Raw genomic sequence first — 15,832 nt, 5'->3', positions numbered from 1 at the left:
TACTTCACCCAAAACTCTGTCTCCGGGATTTGATTGGCACTGGTGTACAGAGCGGCCGAGCTTTTGGTAACAGTCCTGCCTCAATCTGGAGAATAGACACTGAATTGGAAATATTTCTGAGTTCCAAGTCATAGATCTGAGTCTTTTATGATTAAAATCTCAATCACTTGGCCTGCCTCAATCTGGAGAATAGACACTGAATTGGAAATATTTCTGAGTTCCAAGTCATAGATCTGAGTCTTTTATGATTAAAATCTCAATCACTTGGCCTGCCTCAATCTGGAGAATAGACACTGAATTGGAAATATTTCTGAGTTCCAAGTCACAGATCTGAGTCTTTTATGATTAAAATCTCAATCCCTTGGCCTGCCATTTTGGTGTACTTCTACATTTTTTTGGGGGGGGACACAATTTAACCCATGATATATACCTACAGAACAAAGTTTTAAAAACCAACTGTCTGGTTTTGTGTAAATGACATTTGTGTCTTGAGATAAAGTTCCAGTGACTGCATCACACACAGATTCAAAAACTACTGTATCCCAAATAAATTAGATAAAAGATAATATTCTCTAAAAAAAAATGTACGTGACTCAAAAAGTCACTGCATTTAATGATGACGACACTGTGTGATAGTTAATTTTATGTATCAACCCAGATGGGCCACAGGCTGCCCAGATTAAATGTTAATTCCGGGTGTGTCTGCAAGTGTGTTTCTGGATGAGGTTAGCATTAGAATTTGTGGACTCAGTAAAATAGATCGCCCTCGCCATTGGGAGTGGGCACCATCCTGTGTATTGAGGGCCTAAATAGAACAAAAAGTGGAGGAAGGAGGAATGTGCTCCTTTTTTCTGCCTTACTGATTGAACTGGGACATCTCTTCCTGACCTCAGACTGAGATGTACTCCATTGATTCCCCTGGTTTTCAGGCTAAATTATACCACCTGCTTTCCTGGGTCTGCAGCTTGTAGATAACAGATCATGGGACTTCTTGGCCTCAGTAACTGCGCAAGGCAATTCCTCAAAATCTCTCTCTCTCTCTCTCTCTCTCTCTCTCTCTCTCTCTATATATATATATATATATATGTAATATATACATATACACACACATACATTCTATTGATTCTGTTTTCTGGAGAACCCTAATACACACTGATATTAAAAATTCATTAAAAAAGGAAAGAAAATAGAGTAAAATGGTAATGGCAAAATCTAAGTGGTGGCTATATGGGGGTTCGTTGAAAAATTCGCTCAACTTTCTTTATGTTTAAAATTTTTTATAATAAAATCCTCAGATCTTAGATCATTCTGGCTGCTGCTTGGATAAAGCTTCAGAAAGGGGCAAAGGAGTCCGTTAGGGGGTTGTTGGCAGTAATGGAGACAAGAGATGGGCAAGGCCCAGATTGGAGGGAGAGAGACTGGGATTAAAGCATTGGAATTCAACAGGTGTTTAGAAAGTTAAATCAATCGCTTTGGTAATGGGATGATGGATATAGAGGGAAGGAAGAGGTTCAGATAACAGCAGCCCCGTTTTACCTACCTTAGCTACAGACCAATTACAAGTTGAGACGAGGATGGTTTTGGGGTCTTTGGGGTGAGAGGAAGGGGTCATAAGATCCACTAAGAACTCCAATTACCAATGTCCCCTCCGCTGGCCTCTGACCTCGGGTTCAGGAAAATTCCTAGCACTAGCTCTTTGCTTTCTGAGTCTGTTCTGGAAGTCTGTGGGCTTCAGCACCACGGGCAACCTGGGGTGTAGGGAGCAGAGCGTTAACCGCTGCCGGCCTTGTGCTGTGGTCCCAAATCAGAGGTTGGGGTGCTCCTTCGCTGCTCTGCCCTCCCCCGCCTCCCTCAGAACCCTCCAGACGCCACTCTAGCTCTGCTGTTGGCAATGTAACTGTCCTGTTTTGTTTAAGAACAAAATCGCTTGTGACCAGCAGTTTCAAATGGCTTCATCCGCGGCCAGCTTTGGTTTATCAGCCATCTGTCAGAAAGCAGATCTCTCTGGAAGACTCGATCACAATAAGGCAAAAATGAGTTTTCCTCAAGGGCCGCAAACTGCCTTTCTGGGAGCACAGGTGTCAGCCTGGCCCGAGAAGCAGCTCTGCGATCCCTCCCGTCCTCCCTCCCCTGGCACCTGCGCTGGCTGTCATTTCAGCTCATTTCCTACAGCCTTGTCCCAGCAACCGCCGGCACATTGCCCCTCGTCCTCCATCCCTCTGTGTGAAGGATGTTTACCAGAGGACCTGCTTTTCCATTTCAGTAATTAGGGCTGCACTTCATTGCTGGATTCCTGTCCCTGCCATGTCCACAGCCATCTGACGATTAATGTTAAACCCAAACTCTCTTACCTCATCAAGCCTTAGGGCCTCCTGGGTATTTGTGATGCCTTGAACAAGACACTCACACCTGCTCTTCCCCTGGACGCTGCGGGGAGGGACCCGGGTTGCTTGGTACCAGACCCTAAAAAAGGAGACTCCTGACTCTGTTTAAGGCAGGAATATGGGAGGCTGGGCTGTAATCATTTCTCTTCTCAGATAAAGCCCACACATGTCTCCCAACATACAATCTGATTATGGAATTAGACTTTTTTTGTTGTTTTTAAAAAGACTTGCCTTGAGACCCAGACAGCATCTACCCTTTCAGTCCTGGAGGTCTTCCCCTCACCTGATCCTCACGCACCAGGTATGGAGTCATGGCTATTTGAGTTCAGATCCCAGCTCTGCCACTCCCCAGCTGAGCCTCAGTTTCCCCACAAGTAAAATGGGGGAGGGCGTTCACTCGGGGGGTCATTGTGAGGAGTAAGCCAGACCATATACTGAAGGCTCCAGCCCGGCGCCTGGGTCCTTCATGGTGCTCAGAACTCAGTGGCTGGGATGACCCAGGTGTGGTGAATGTAATTTTCCAGTACATGATTAATTCATGTCTGCACATCACTTACGGAACAGCGTGCTTTCTTCAATTACAAACTGCTTTTATTGTGCTTCAATTTCCTGTGTATCAAGAAAACGCCAGTGACTTTGGCTACTTCTCTTTGGAGAGGGAAATTGTTACAAGAAACAAGCAAAAAAAAAAAAAAGGGGCTCCTTTTCCATCATTTTCATCATCTTTGAGCCTCTCCTAAGTGGCCAAGTTTCCGGCCTCTCCTTAGCCGAGGAGGGGGCTCCTGTGAAGTTCATCACTGCTGAGGACACTTGCAGAGTCTCTCACAGGACAGCGGTCTCTGCATGCTAATGGAGGCCATTTCCTGGGTTTGGAGGGACTTTTTTGGTTTTGTTTGCTTTGGCTTGGGACATACATTTAAATCCTTGGGTCCCTGAGGCCCCATTTCATCTCTGCATCACTGGGCTGCCCAGTCTCCACTCCAGCAGGAAGCCCAGCTCCTGTGGGCTGAGAGAAGATATCACTACCATTACAACCCAGGTGGTCCATGGCAGGTAACTGAGCTGATGAAGGGGCAGGTAGAGCTTTGGAATAGGGCTGAGAGAGAAAGGCTTCGTAGGATAAAAGGATAAGAATAAAAATCATTTAGATTTATCTTTGCCAGGCTTGATGCCAAGTCCTTTTCAGGAACTTTCTCTTTCTTTTCTTTTCCCCAACAGTCCCATCATAACAGCCCTTCCTACAGGTAGAGAAACGGACAGAGCGTTTAAGGCATTTTCTCAAGGTTGGCCAGCTAGTAAGCAGCAGAGCTGAGAGCAGAACTCAGTAGCTGACTAAAGAGCACAGGACCTTACCCTCTACGGGGTCTGTTTCTCTGGGAAAGCGAAACCCTCCTGACTCTGCCCACAGAAGGCCCCAACACGTGGGTAAGACAGATGCTGTTAACGGGAGCCACCTGGGGCTCTGCTCCTGCACCTGGACCCAGCAGGAACCGGAGGGGTAATAAATAGGCAGGATCATAGACGTCTCCTCAGCCTCACAATCTCTGGAGGTGGGAGAGCGCCGCTCCTGTTTTGAAAGTGAGTATGAAGAAAACGCTAGAAGAGGCGGCATTTTCCTCTGTCCACCTGACACACCTGATTCTTTGAAATACTCCGTGGCCGCGGCCGTGCTGAAAACTGGAGCTGCAGGGAGAGAGCAGCTTTAGATTTAGGCTCAAAGATGGGCTCAGAAGGTGGAACTAGCGTCTCCCCCTCCGATGCTTGAGGCTCTCAACTTGAGCTGAGCCACAGGTTTTCAGGTTCATCCCGATGGGTCCACAGCCGGTTCCTGAGAGGCGTCGGGCCTGGGCTCCTGGGTCGGTGACGGCTGTGGGGGATCATTGGGTACTTGTTTTTTTTTCTCTTTCTACTCTCTCTCATTACGAGAACTACCCAGGGCAGAGTGGGAATCAGGGCACAACAAACATCAAGGGAAAAGCCAGCCTTCTCATTCCAGTAACGGGGACCAGCTTTGGATGTGGAAGACTCAAGGTGGCTCATGCCTGGGCATGCTCCCTGGCTGTGAGATGCCAGCAAGGTCACTGGGCGCCTGGCTGCCTCAGCCTTGTGCTCAGGCTGGGTTTGAGATGGGTTGAGGCTGGTGGAGGCGGACCACTGCTCTAGGGGAAAGGACTCTGGCCACAGGGAACTGCGGATGAGGCCAGATGCTTGAGGAGCTGTGGGCCTTATGTGGACCTTTCAGAGGGGCTGGAGTTAACATTAGGGTTGGCACTCTATGGGGTGAGGATTGCATTCGTCACACTACCCAGTCCCACTGAGCCTTTGGCCCCATGTAGAATCTGGTTACGGAGGCTTTGTTCAGTTACTCAAGATGAAAGCTCTGAATTCCCAGCCCATATGACTCAAGGTGGCTCACGCCTGGGCACGCTCTCTGGCTGTGAGATGCCAGCAAGGCCACTGGGCGCCCGGCTGCCTCAGCCTTGTGCTCCGGCTGGGTTTGAGATGGGTTGAGGCTGGTGGAGGCGGACCACTGCTCTAGGGGAAAGGACTCTGGCCACAGGGAACTGCGGATGAGGCCAGATGCTTGAGGAGCTGTGGGCCTTGTGTGGACCTTTCAGAGGGGCTGGAGTTAGCGTTAGGGTTGGCACTCTATGGGGTGAGGATTGCATTCGTCACACTACCCAAGTCCCACTGCGCCTTTGGCCCCATGTAGAATCTGGTTACGGAGCCTTTGTTCAGTTACTCAAGATCAAAGCTCTGAATTCCCAGCCCATGTGTCACTGAGTTAGAAAGTCTGCCTCTGAGTGGAGAAGGGCCAGGGCAAGTTCCCCCAGGGAAAGCTGGAACCGTCCTACCCGTGACCCTCCTTCACCTTGGGGCCGATCTCTTCCCCTCCCTGGCCTCAGTTTCTGCATCTGTAGGTGGTTAGGGGTGAGTGTCAGACCTCACTGGATAGTTTATGACGCTGCCTCAGATAAAGGTTCTAGAAGCAGCCAAAGTATCATGGTCGCTTGAGGGAGGCTTGAAGCCCATGCCTGCTCCCAGGGATGACGGAGGGCGTGGATTGAGGTGTCCTCTCCATCACAGGCGGAGCTCCTCTCTGCGGCAGGCCATGGGGTGTTGGTGGCAGCTCCTGCTGGGGCTGTGGGCAGTCCCACCCACGTGGGCTGGGCGCGAGCTGCTCAACATCTGCATGAACGCCAAGCCCCACAAGCCAGCGCCCAGCCCGGAGGCCAAGCTCTACGAGGAGGTATGGAAGCTGGAACTGGCACGGGATGCAGGGTGGGTGGAGGCTTCTTAGATCAGGGAAGGGACACAAAGGCCAAGATGGCTTCTGAATCCCTATCCATCTTGACTCGTTTTGTAACCTAGATTGGGTTTTGGCAAAGGCCACTGGAGGGGGTGGGGGGCTAATTGCCAAATGATTTACTATTTTCATCCCTAGCTGCACGGCCACTCAGGGAGCAGGGGCAGGTGATGATCCTGGAGACTCATAGATATTCAGCCTAGATTCCAACAAGCAAGGTCCCCTACTCTGCCCTCCCACCAGCAGGCCCTGGAAAAAAAAATAAGACTTAAGGAAGCCCTCCCCAAGTCCCTAAAGGCAATTGACAGGGATGAGGGAGGAGGGGCATGGCTGGCATGTACCTATGAGCCCTTCTCAGCTGCAGGTGCCCTGCCCCAGTGCAACCCCACATTCCCCTGGGTCTTGGGGACAACCCTGCTACCGCACCCCCAGGATCTGAGACCTTGAAAGCCCCTTTCTTAGGGGACTCACAGTCTGTTGCGGGGAGGCCAGTGTGCAGGTGCCCTTTGGGTGTGAATATTGACTATTTATTGGCATTCCTTCTATCCAGCGGTCGCTGGCCTAAAGGCATCCCACTTGCCGGGTCCTCTTCTAGGGGACATTTTTACCTTTCTGGCCCAGACACTCATCAACCCTCTGCCCCTACTCCCCATGCCTTTTGTTTCTTCATCCACCTCCAGTGCATCCCCTGGAAGGACAGTGCCTGCTGCACGGCCAACACGAGCTGGGAAGCCCACCTGGATGTGTCCCTGCTCTACAACTTCAGCTTGGTTCACTGCGGATTGATGATGCCGGACTGTCAGAAGCACTTCCTGCAGGCCATCTGCTTCTACGAGTGCTCCCCCAACCTGGGGCCTTGGAGCCAGAGGGTGGGAAGAAGTGGGCGGGGGTGGGTGGGCAGGAGACATGTCCATCAATGCCCTGTTCATAAGAGCCTGAGCCGCAGGACGCTAGCAGGAACAGGAGATGCTGTCCCCCCTACGGACAAGAGCAGAGTCAGAGGCCGCTGTGGGGGACACAGATGGAGAGGAAGTCACCTCTGGCCCTAGAGAATGGCATGCATGGAGAGCGGTCACAGGAGAGCAGCAGGATGGAGGGACTGTTTGAGTCACGTCTTCTGTTTGTAGGAACAGGGCTGTGTACAAACTTTAACCCAGCCTCAGTACTCTCATTTGTAAAATGATATTTAGTGACTTCATAAGAGAATATGTTCCGATGGTACCTGACCCAAGTGCCATTGCAGCTATTGATAGTCCTTAAATGGGCGCTCGTGTAATTCTTGCCTCTTGCTATGCCCGCATCCAGCTGGACCCGCGTGGGCAGGCGGAGCGGATTCTGGACGCGCCCCTGTGCCGGGAGGACTGTGAACAGTGGTGGGCTGACTGCCGCACATCCTACACCTGCAAATCCAACTGGCACGGCGGCTGGACCTGGAGTCGGGGTGAGTGATGCTAAGCAGGGTCCGGGAGGCCCCCTACCCGAGGGCAGGCGCAAGCCCTCTGCTCCCCCGGGGGCAAATGATGGGGATGTGAGGACAGGAGCGGGTAAGTTGTCCATGTCTGGATCTCCCCTCAGGGAAGCCCCGCTGCCCTGCCAGGGCCCTCTGTCACCCTTTCCTGCATTACTTCCCCACCCCGGCTGACCTATGTGAGAAGATCTGGAGCAACTCCTTCAAGGCAAGCCCAGAGCGCAGGACCAGCGGGCGGTGTCTGCAGAAGTGGTTCAAGCCTGCCGGGGTCAACCCCAATGAGGCCGTGGCCCGCCTCTTCGCCAGCCCTGCCCCATCCTGGGGGCTCTCTGACACGCTCCTGGCTTTCTCTCTGTTCCTGCTGCTTCTTTCCCGAGAGCCCCTCCTCCTTGCACACACTCCTGCGCTTGCCCAGCTGTAGGCCAGGCCCGGCCACGGCAGCCTCCTTCCTTAGGACCTTGCTGAAATGAGCAGCACAGGCTGGGGGCTTGTGCCTGAGCCTCCCACGTTCGGTTCTGCTCTGCTGCACCTTCCTGGCCTGGAAGGCAGCTGGGGGCTGGGAAGCCACAGGTGACCATCCCCTCCTGTCTTAAGGATGGGGGACTCTGAGGTGGGACTGAAGGCCCTTCTCATCCAGTGCATGACCACCCCCTGCCCAGTAGAGCTGACGGTGACTGCCTTGGCCTCCCCTCCCATGATGGTGTATCCAACAACACAGCAGTCGACCTTTCCTTCTGCCTGACCCACTCTGTCCTAGCGCTATGGTCAGGGGTTGGGCTGCAAGAAGCAGAGCCGGTTTGCCCTCTGCACTGAAATCTCCTAGTTGGTTGTTACTTTCCTAATGATGATAAACTTCTTAACACATGCCAGGCCCTCTCGTTACATCCTCACAACAGCTCTCTGGTGGCAGTGCTTTCAACACTCCCTTTTCTTCAATAAGCAACACACCATAAAAAAGACCCAAAGCCGGGACAACCGTGGTGCCACCCAGACCATCGGCTTTGTTTTGGGTACCAAGATTGAAGCAGCTGTCTCAGGTGCTTTCGGCTTTCCCTCTTCTTTTTAACTCCGGAATCGCAACATGCTGGTGTGAAATGTTGGAAACCTAAGTTCTAGTGTCTTTATACCACTTTCTGTATGACTTTTGGCAAGTCCTTTGACCTTCATTTAAGACTGTCGTGGTTTCCCTCTGCTGGAGGAATGAGAAAGTTGGACCAGATGATTTTAACTTATGGAAAGAAAAGGAAAAAGGCAGTGCCATTGTTTTTTGGGATACAGACTGTGCTTCTCGGGCAGTGCCGTGTCCTAAAGACTGAGGGAGAAGAGGCAGAACTGAACCCGAGAAGGGACATCAAGACAGCCTTCACATCCCGCCTGTAAGTGGACCGACAGCCGACGCACCCACTCAGAACCTTCTGGAGCCTGAAGCCCAGCAGCTTCCCAGCATAGATGGTGCCTTCCCACAACCTTTTCTTCGTCAAAGAGAGGCTTCTAATATGTCTGCAGTTGAGTTAGAAGAGACAATCAAGGTCACACCCCGTCCCTCCCACACTTACCTTGAAAGTGCTCATTCACTGCGTAAAGCCCAAGCCTGTTACAGGCAGGACACACGAGATCTAAAACTTATGAAGAGAGTCCTGCAAGTGAGGTGCTCAGAGTCTGGAGAAGGAAGCAGATAGCAGCAGTGGTGACAAAGCACTTCAGTCTGCAGGAACACCTGGGCCGGGGTGGGGTAGGAAGACCTCATAAGAAAGGTGAGGCTTGAGCCTGGGTGGAGAAGGGTCACTTCACTGAGAACAGGGAGGAAATGCTACCCCGTCCCTCCCACACTTACCTTGAAAGTGCTCATTCACTGCGTAAAGCCCAAGCCTGTTACAGGCAGGACACACGAGATCTAAAACTTATGAAGAGAGTCCTGCAAGTGAGGTGCTCAGAGTCTGGAGAAGGAAGCAGATAGCAGCAGTGGTGACAAAGCACTTCAGTCTGCAGGAACACCTGGGCCGGGGTGGGGTAGGAAGACCTCATAAGAAAGGTGAGGCTTGAGCCTGGGTGAAGAAGGGTCACTTCACTGAGAACAGGGAGGAAATGTGAGACAAAACCCAGCCGGGTCCCCAAGGCATGAACTGTATGAAGCAGGACCTTTAATTGCTCTTCAATCAATCAATCAATCAATCAATCGTGGCTTCAAAAATATGTATAGGTAAAATCTCTTGAGAGTTGAGGACTGAATGAAGTGTCTGAGAGTGTATCTTTGGTAATAAAGCTGAGAGTTTAATGAGGTTTTGTTTTTGTTTTTTAGTGTTTTTAGGTATAAATATAAAAATTAGTCAATGTAGGGTTAAAGTTGAAACGCACAACTGTTACTATTTATTTATTTGTGGTACGCAGGCCTCTCACTGCTGTGGCCTCTCCCGTTGCGGAGCACAGGCTCCGGACGCGCAGGCTCAGCGGCCATGGCTCACGGGCCCAGCCGCTCCGCGGCATGTGGGATCTTCCCGGACCGGGGCACGAACCCGCGTCCCCTGCATCGGCAGGCGGACTCTCAACCACTGCGCCACCAGGGAAGCCCTGTTACTATTTACTGATTACTCTGTGCCCGAGGCTCTGCTAAGCTCCTTACATGTATTAGTTCATTTGATCCTCACAAAAGCCTTGAGAGGTACTCTTACACCCCCAGTTTTCAAATTAGGACAGAAGCATGTGGGTTTGAAACCAGGTAAGTGTGACCCCAGACTCCCAGCTCGTAAGGCTTACACTGAACATCCTGGCAGGTCGTTGAGTGGGGCTGGGGCAGACGTGGGGAATAGAGGGAGGGAGGCTGGTTCCTGACAGGTCATGGTCAGGAAGGAGAATGATTTCTCTCCCCATATGTGGTTGTGAGGAGTGTTGGGTTTTAAGCAGTGGAGCGGAACCGTCAGATTTGCAGCTAGATTGTTTGCTTTACTCAGAGTATCCTTGCACTTGGTTAAAACACATAGGTCAAATGATCTCGAACACACACTGAGCCACAGAGCCGCAGCTGGCCCCTAGGCCCCAGGGCCCCTGCCCAGAGGTGCCCACGTCTAGCCACTGCCGGATCTAGCTATTAGAAAGTTACAAAAGGTGTCTTATCTTTCTGCCACGTTCAGACTTTTTTTTTGCTCTCTGTTCTGTTAGTTTTTCAACTTAATCTTCCAATGTTTTTAATTTTGGAAATCCATTTTTAATTTCTAGGAAACTTTTTTTTTAACTCCCTTGTTCTTCACAGACAGCTGTTTTTTGGTTTTATGGCCGTAATATCTTCTCATATCTCACTGAAGATCTAGTTAGAATTTTTTTTATAAATTTATTTTATTTTTGGCTGTGTTGGGTCTTTGTTGCTGCGTGCGAGCTTTAGGGGCAGGGGCTTCTGTAGTTGTGGCACGCAGGCTCAGTAGTTGTGGCTCGCGGGCTCTAGAGCGCAGGCTCAGTAGTTGTGGTGCACAGGCTTAGTTGCTCCACAGCATGTGGGATCTTCCTGGACCAGGGATCGAACCCGTGTCCCCTGCATTGGCAGGGGGATTCTTAACCACTGCACCACCAGGGAAGCCCTAATTAGAATTTTTTTTAAAGCTTGTTTCTAGTCTCTGAATGACCTCTTTTCTCCAAGGTCAATCTGTTTATCTTGATCTCCTATGTGCTGCTGGTTTTCTCTGTGTGTGGTGACCTTGGCTGTGTGTCCATATTTAAGAATGAGTCACTGGGTTGATTTTTCTATCCAAGCGGTATAGGTGTCCTCCATGGTTGTAAATGTGGGTCTCCATTCCCCCGACTAACAAAGCTGATGGGGAGTTCTGGGTACATGGGGAGGGTTCGTTGACTGGAAGACTTTGCTTCCGAGTGTGGAAATGATGAAAACCCACCAAGTGAGAATAAAGCCTCTTTATTCAGAGCTTGCTATAGCAAAGGAGTCAGCCACCATTACTTGCATTTTGGCAGAGACTCAAAGGAGAAAGTTTTAGAGTGGAAAAGAGAGAAGGTTTCAGGGGTGCCCTGATTAGAGGCTGTTGGCATGGGGAAGCTGGAGGTCAGCTAACAAAGCAGGTCCTCCGGTGATTGGTTAGAGGTGCATATTTGGCTTTCTCTGATTGCCCCTCGGTTGAAAGGAGAGAGAAAAATCAAAGAAGCTGTTAGCTATTAATCAAGTCCTGGCTATGTGGAGCTGATTGTTAGAGGGATTATCGTTTGGCTTCCTGGGCTGTTTGTAAAGATAGCTGTGTAACTTCCTATCACTCTGACTTATAGATAGTCGGCTGGCTTTCTGGGCTGATTACTGCGGATGATGGATTAGAATTCTATTTTTATATACATCTGGCAGTCCACTGCAGTCTCAAGACTGAGTTGGCTGGAGCTATGTTGGAGCACAGACCCCCTCAAATACTGGAATAAGGATGGTTCTTTCTGGGGTGCCAGCGTCAGATACTTCATCATATGTAAAACTGCAGCACTACCCAGATTTTAACTTAGAGAACGTCTTCCAGGATCCCCCAACCTCAGGGGTTAAAGTTAGGTTGCCTGAGCTCTAGATTTGGGCAGAGGTCACAGGAGGGAGCATGTAGTATTTCTCTCTCTGCTGCCGCACCCGCCAACTCAGAGCCTCTCCGAGGTTCTGCCCCACAGGTCAGCTGCTTCTTCCTCCTCTGGCAACCCCTGGTTCCCTTGGTGTGTTTTCCTGTGCTTTTCATCTTCTAAATATTTGTTGAAATCTCTTGTTCAGTGATGGTTTCCTTCGCACTCCCTTAGTAAGGGAACACTTCGAAATAAACAATCAGGGGATATGGGGATATATGTATGCATAGCTGATTCACTTTGTTGTACAGCAGAAACTAACACAACATTGTAAAGCAATTATACTCCAATAAAGATGTATTTTTTTAAAAAAAGAATCACTTTAGTGAGATCCCAGTTAGTCATTCCACCTTAGATAACCAGCAGCTCTAGATTTTTTAAAGATCGCATTGTTGGGTAATAAAGTAGATTAAAATTGGGGCCAGACTGAAGACAAGGAGGCTGAGGACAATGTGTAAGATGAATTTGCACGTGGGGAATGAAATAAGAAATGCAGGTGATAGGAACCTAATTGTGAGTTATACTCTAGGAGGTATTATGTCAGGCTACAGGAGAGACAGTGGACCAGAAAGGTATAAGTTCAGGAACTATTAGGAAGATAGCACCTAGAGAAATTTGGGCCATACTTGGGTATACAGTGCCACAAAGCAGGTGTAAGATGAAATGTGGGAGAGAACTATCTCAAAGGAACCAACCATCTTGGATAATTTGACTGTGACACTCCTGTTTATAAGAGGTCCTTTCCCTAGCCTAGAGTGCTAGGTCTTGGGTGGGAGGGGAGATGGCAGAGAGCATTCCTTCTACTGGATGCAACCCGGTCACTCTTCCACTATGGGAACATCAAACTCTATTCAAGCCCTTCCACAGAGAATTCTGGGGAGTCCTAGGTAGCTGGTGAAAAACAAAACAAAATGGGCCTCTTTTGTATGCATCCCTTGCTTTAAGATTCCTTTCTGAGTAAATCTCCTCAGTAAGACCCCTTCCCCGAGTGCAGAAGTCCCTGCAGCCTGACATTCATGCCCTAAGATCTTGTTCCCAGACCACTCCTCTGCTGCCTGAAAAGGGTGGCCACCCTTCCCATTCCTCTGCCACCATGTCCCTGCCCAGTCCTTTCCCCATCCAATCTCCACTGACCCACTCTACAAAAATTACTGCTTCCTTGAGTACTTGCCAATGTCTCATTGCTTTTGCTATTGGGGGACCAAGATTTGGAGACTTTTCTGGTGTCCCAGACTGTTGTCTTTCAAATTGGATCATATTTCCCAGCTCCAGCCCTTGAGACAGCTTGAGTACCCAGTCTCTTCTTGCATCCCAAGGAGGCTGTGTTCCTGCCAACAAAACCAATCACCCATTTTTCATTTTCCGTCCTTCCTTCTGTTCTGCTCAAGTCCATCCTCAGATTTACCTTCCCCCAAAATCAGAAATCACTTTCAGTATTGCTTTTGCCACAAATGAACCACATAGAAAAATCTGGAGGAAGAAGAAACTAACACAACATTGTAGGGACTGCTGATCAGGGAGGAGGGACTGCTGATAGGCTTGGAGATCCTGGTGGGATGTCAGCACGGAGATGTCCATCAAATAATTGGCTTGGGGTGCACGAGAGAGGTCAGGGCTGGAGTCGAGCATTTTGGAATCACTTTCCTGGAAGTGTTACTTGGAGTCGTGGAAGTAGACGAGTTCTAAGAAAAATGTAGAGAGGAAAACAGAACACTTGTGGAGTGTCTCTGGCATACCTGCAAGTTGGAAGATGACAGGTGAAACTGTTACCAAACTCAGGTCCAGCTGCTCACCACTTGAAAATCAATACCCGAGAGAGAGGCAAGTGTTCGTAGAAAGGAAAGTTGCTTTTCATCGGAAAGCTGGTAATCTGGGGAGAAGGCAGACCCACACCCCCAAAACCAACTCTGAAGATTCTGCTCAGCCATGAAAGTTTTTAAAGGGAAAAGGGACGTAACCTCAGTTAATCACTGAGATACGGAATCAGATTCATCATCATCTCCCACTGCACGCAAGCTTGTCAACTTCTTGTGATCTTTCTTTAGATGCTATCTTGTTCACACACTTTTTCACGAGATTACTAAAGAGGAAGCTAAGGAATAGATCTGGTCATCTGTTAATTACTTATTAATTTCTATTTCTTTGATCTACAGAAAGAACCAAGAGTTTAGGCAAAGTATTGTGTGATCAAAATATTTGAAAGGTGTGCTTGGACCAAAGATGAGTAGAGCATGGGGGTGCCTGATGTAAAAGTTAGTTACAACATAGCTTTGCTAAAGTGACAAGAGAAGGGGTTTCCTACTGAGGGCAGTTTCCTGCAAAGAGCTGCTTACAAATAGAAGCTAGTGAAGGGACAGGAAGCAGAAGCTAGGGGTAGGAGAGCAATGCAAAGAACTGTATCTCAGAGGGGCAATGTCATATTCTGAGTTGCCATCATATATTAATTAATTCATAAATGACTATTGGGTTATTACTCTGTGCTAGACACTGCTGGTCCTGGGGACTGAAGGACTGAATATACAAATGAACAATGACTAGACTGTATATAAAACTAAGATTATGCCTCATAACCTGTAACAACCAGTGAGGGAAGCCAACCTACTACCTGTGATACTCAGTCCAAGAAGTCAAACTATTTTCTACAACAAGCAGTCTAGGAAGCCAAATAATAACCCTTCTAACAATCAGCTCTAAATGGCCAGACTTGATTAAGCACTGATAGCATCTCTGGTTTTGGCCCCTATTTCCAACTTAAGACCAAGTGGAGAAAGCCAAAGAGTCTTCTCTAACCAATTGCATCAATGCCTTATTTCTAGTTAGCATGCCTACAGCATCCCCACGCTAACAGCCTCCAATCAGGGCATACCTGAAGGCTTCTATTTTTTCCAGTGTTCTGCCTACCTTTTAGGCTCTGCCAAAATTCAAGTGATGGTGGCTGACTCCCTTGCAAGCTCTTAATAAACAGGTTTTGCTTGTTCTTATCCGGTTGCTCTTCATTTATTTCCATAGATACAATAATGAACAGGGCAAACATAATACCAGTCCTTAGGGAACTTAAATAGTAATGAGGGATACAGTAGAAATATGAGTAAACAATACAAATTAAAATAACTACAAATGAGACAATTGTTAGGAAGGAAACATACAAGAGACTCAGAGAGGGTTGGGGAGCATGTTTGTAAGATAAATAAAAAGTGCTAGTGGAGGTAAACTTAAAAGAGGACAGAAGAACTGGGGAGATAAGTTCAAGGGCAGTGGGTAAACTAGGGTATAAACACAAGGATTAACCTTGGGAAGGAAGTTGGCTACTTTTTCCACTAAAATAAGAGGAGAAGAGAGAAAATGTGAGAAGGCAATTTCAGAATTAAAAGGTTTCAAATTTCCCCTGATATGGCTGTTAGTATTTGCCTTATGTATTGAGGTGCTCCTAGGCTGGGTGCTAAATAAAATAAAATAAAATAAAATAAAATCTTCCAACAAACAATAACCCAGGATCAGATGGCTTCACAGGCACATTCTATCAAACATTTAGAGAAGAGCTAACACCTATCCTTCTCAAACTCTTCCAAAATATAGCAGAGGGAGGAACACTCCCAAACTCATTCTACGAGGCCACCATCACCCTGATACCAAAACCAGAATGCCATATATGACAAACCCACAGCCAACATCATCCTCAATGGTGAAAAACTGAAACCATTTCCACTAAGATCAGGAACATCAAGGTTGCCCACTCTCACCACTCTTATTCAACATAGTTTTGGAAGTTTTAGCCACAGCAATCAGAGAAGAAAAAGAAATAAAAGGAATCCAAATTGGAAAAGAAGAAGTAAAGCTGTCACTGTGTGCAGATGACATGATACTATATCCTCCCATGCGCCTAGAGCCCATGCTCTGCAACAAGAGAAGCCACTGCAATGAGAAGCCCGCACACCACAGGAAGAGTAGCCCCTGCTTGCCGAAACTAGAGAAAGCTCCCATGCAGCCATGTAGACCCAACACAGCAAAAAATTAATTAATTAAATAAATATTTTTTTTAAGAAAAGGTGATACAAATAGATGGAGAGATATACCATGTTCTTGGAT

General features: G+C 48.4%; 1 protein-coding gene across 1 annotated transcript; it reads left to right on the top strand.

Moving 5' to 3' along the window:
• Positions 1 to 5,496: 5,496 nt before the first annotated feature.
• On the top strand, positions 5,497 to 7,580 carry IZUMO1R (IZUMO1 receptor, JUNO). The gene is made up of 4 exons (XM_024731283.1): positions 5,497 to 5,634; positions 6,372 to 6,560; positions 6,997 to 7,132; positions 7,267 to 7,580. Exons 1-4 carry the CDS (start codon positions 5,497 to 5,499, stop codon positions 7,578 to 7,580), a joined length of 777 nt encoding a protein of 258 aa, XP_024587051.1.
• The last annotated feature ends 8,252 nt before the right edge of the window (positions 7,581 to 15,832 follow it).

The sequence above is a fragment of the Neophocaena asiaeorientalis genome, unplaced genomic scaffold, assembly GCF_003031525.2.
Source record: "Neophocaena asiaeorientalis asiaeorientalis breed wild unplaced genomic scaffold, Neophocaena_asiaeorientalis_V1.1 scaffold143, whole genome shotgun sequence".
In the NCBI taxonomy this organism is placed as follows: domain Eukaryota; kingdom Metazoa; phylum Chordata; class Mammalia; order Artiodactyla; family Phocoenidae; genus Neophocaena; species Neophocaena asiaeorientalis.
Note: the sequence above shows the minus strand (reverse complement) of the source record. Positions and strands in the feature narration are given on the sequence as shown.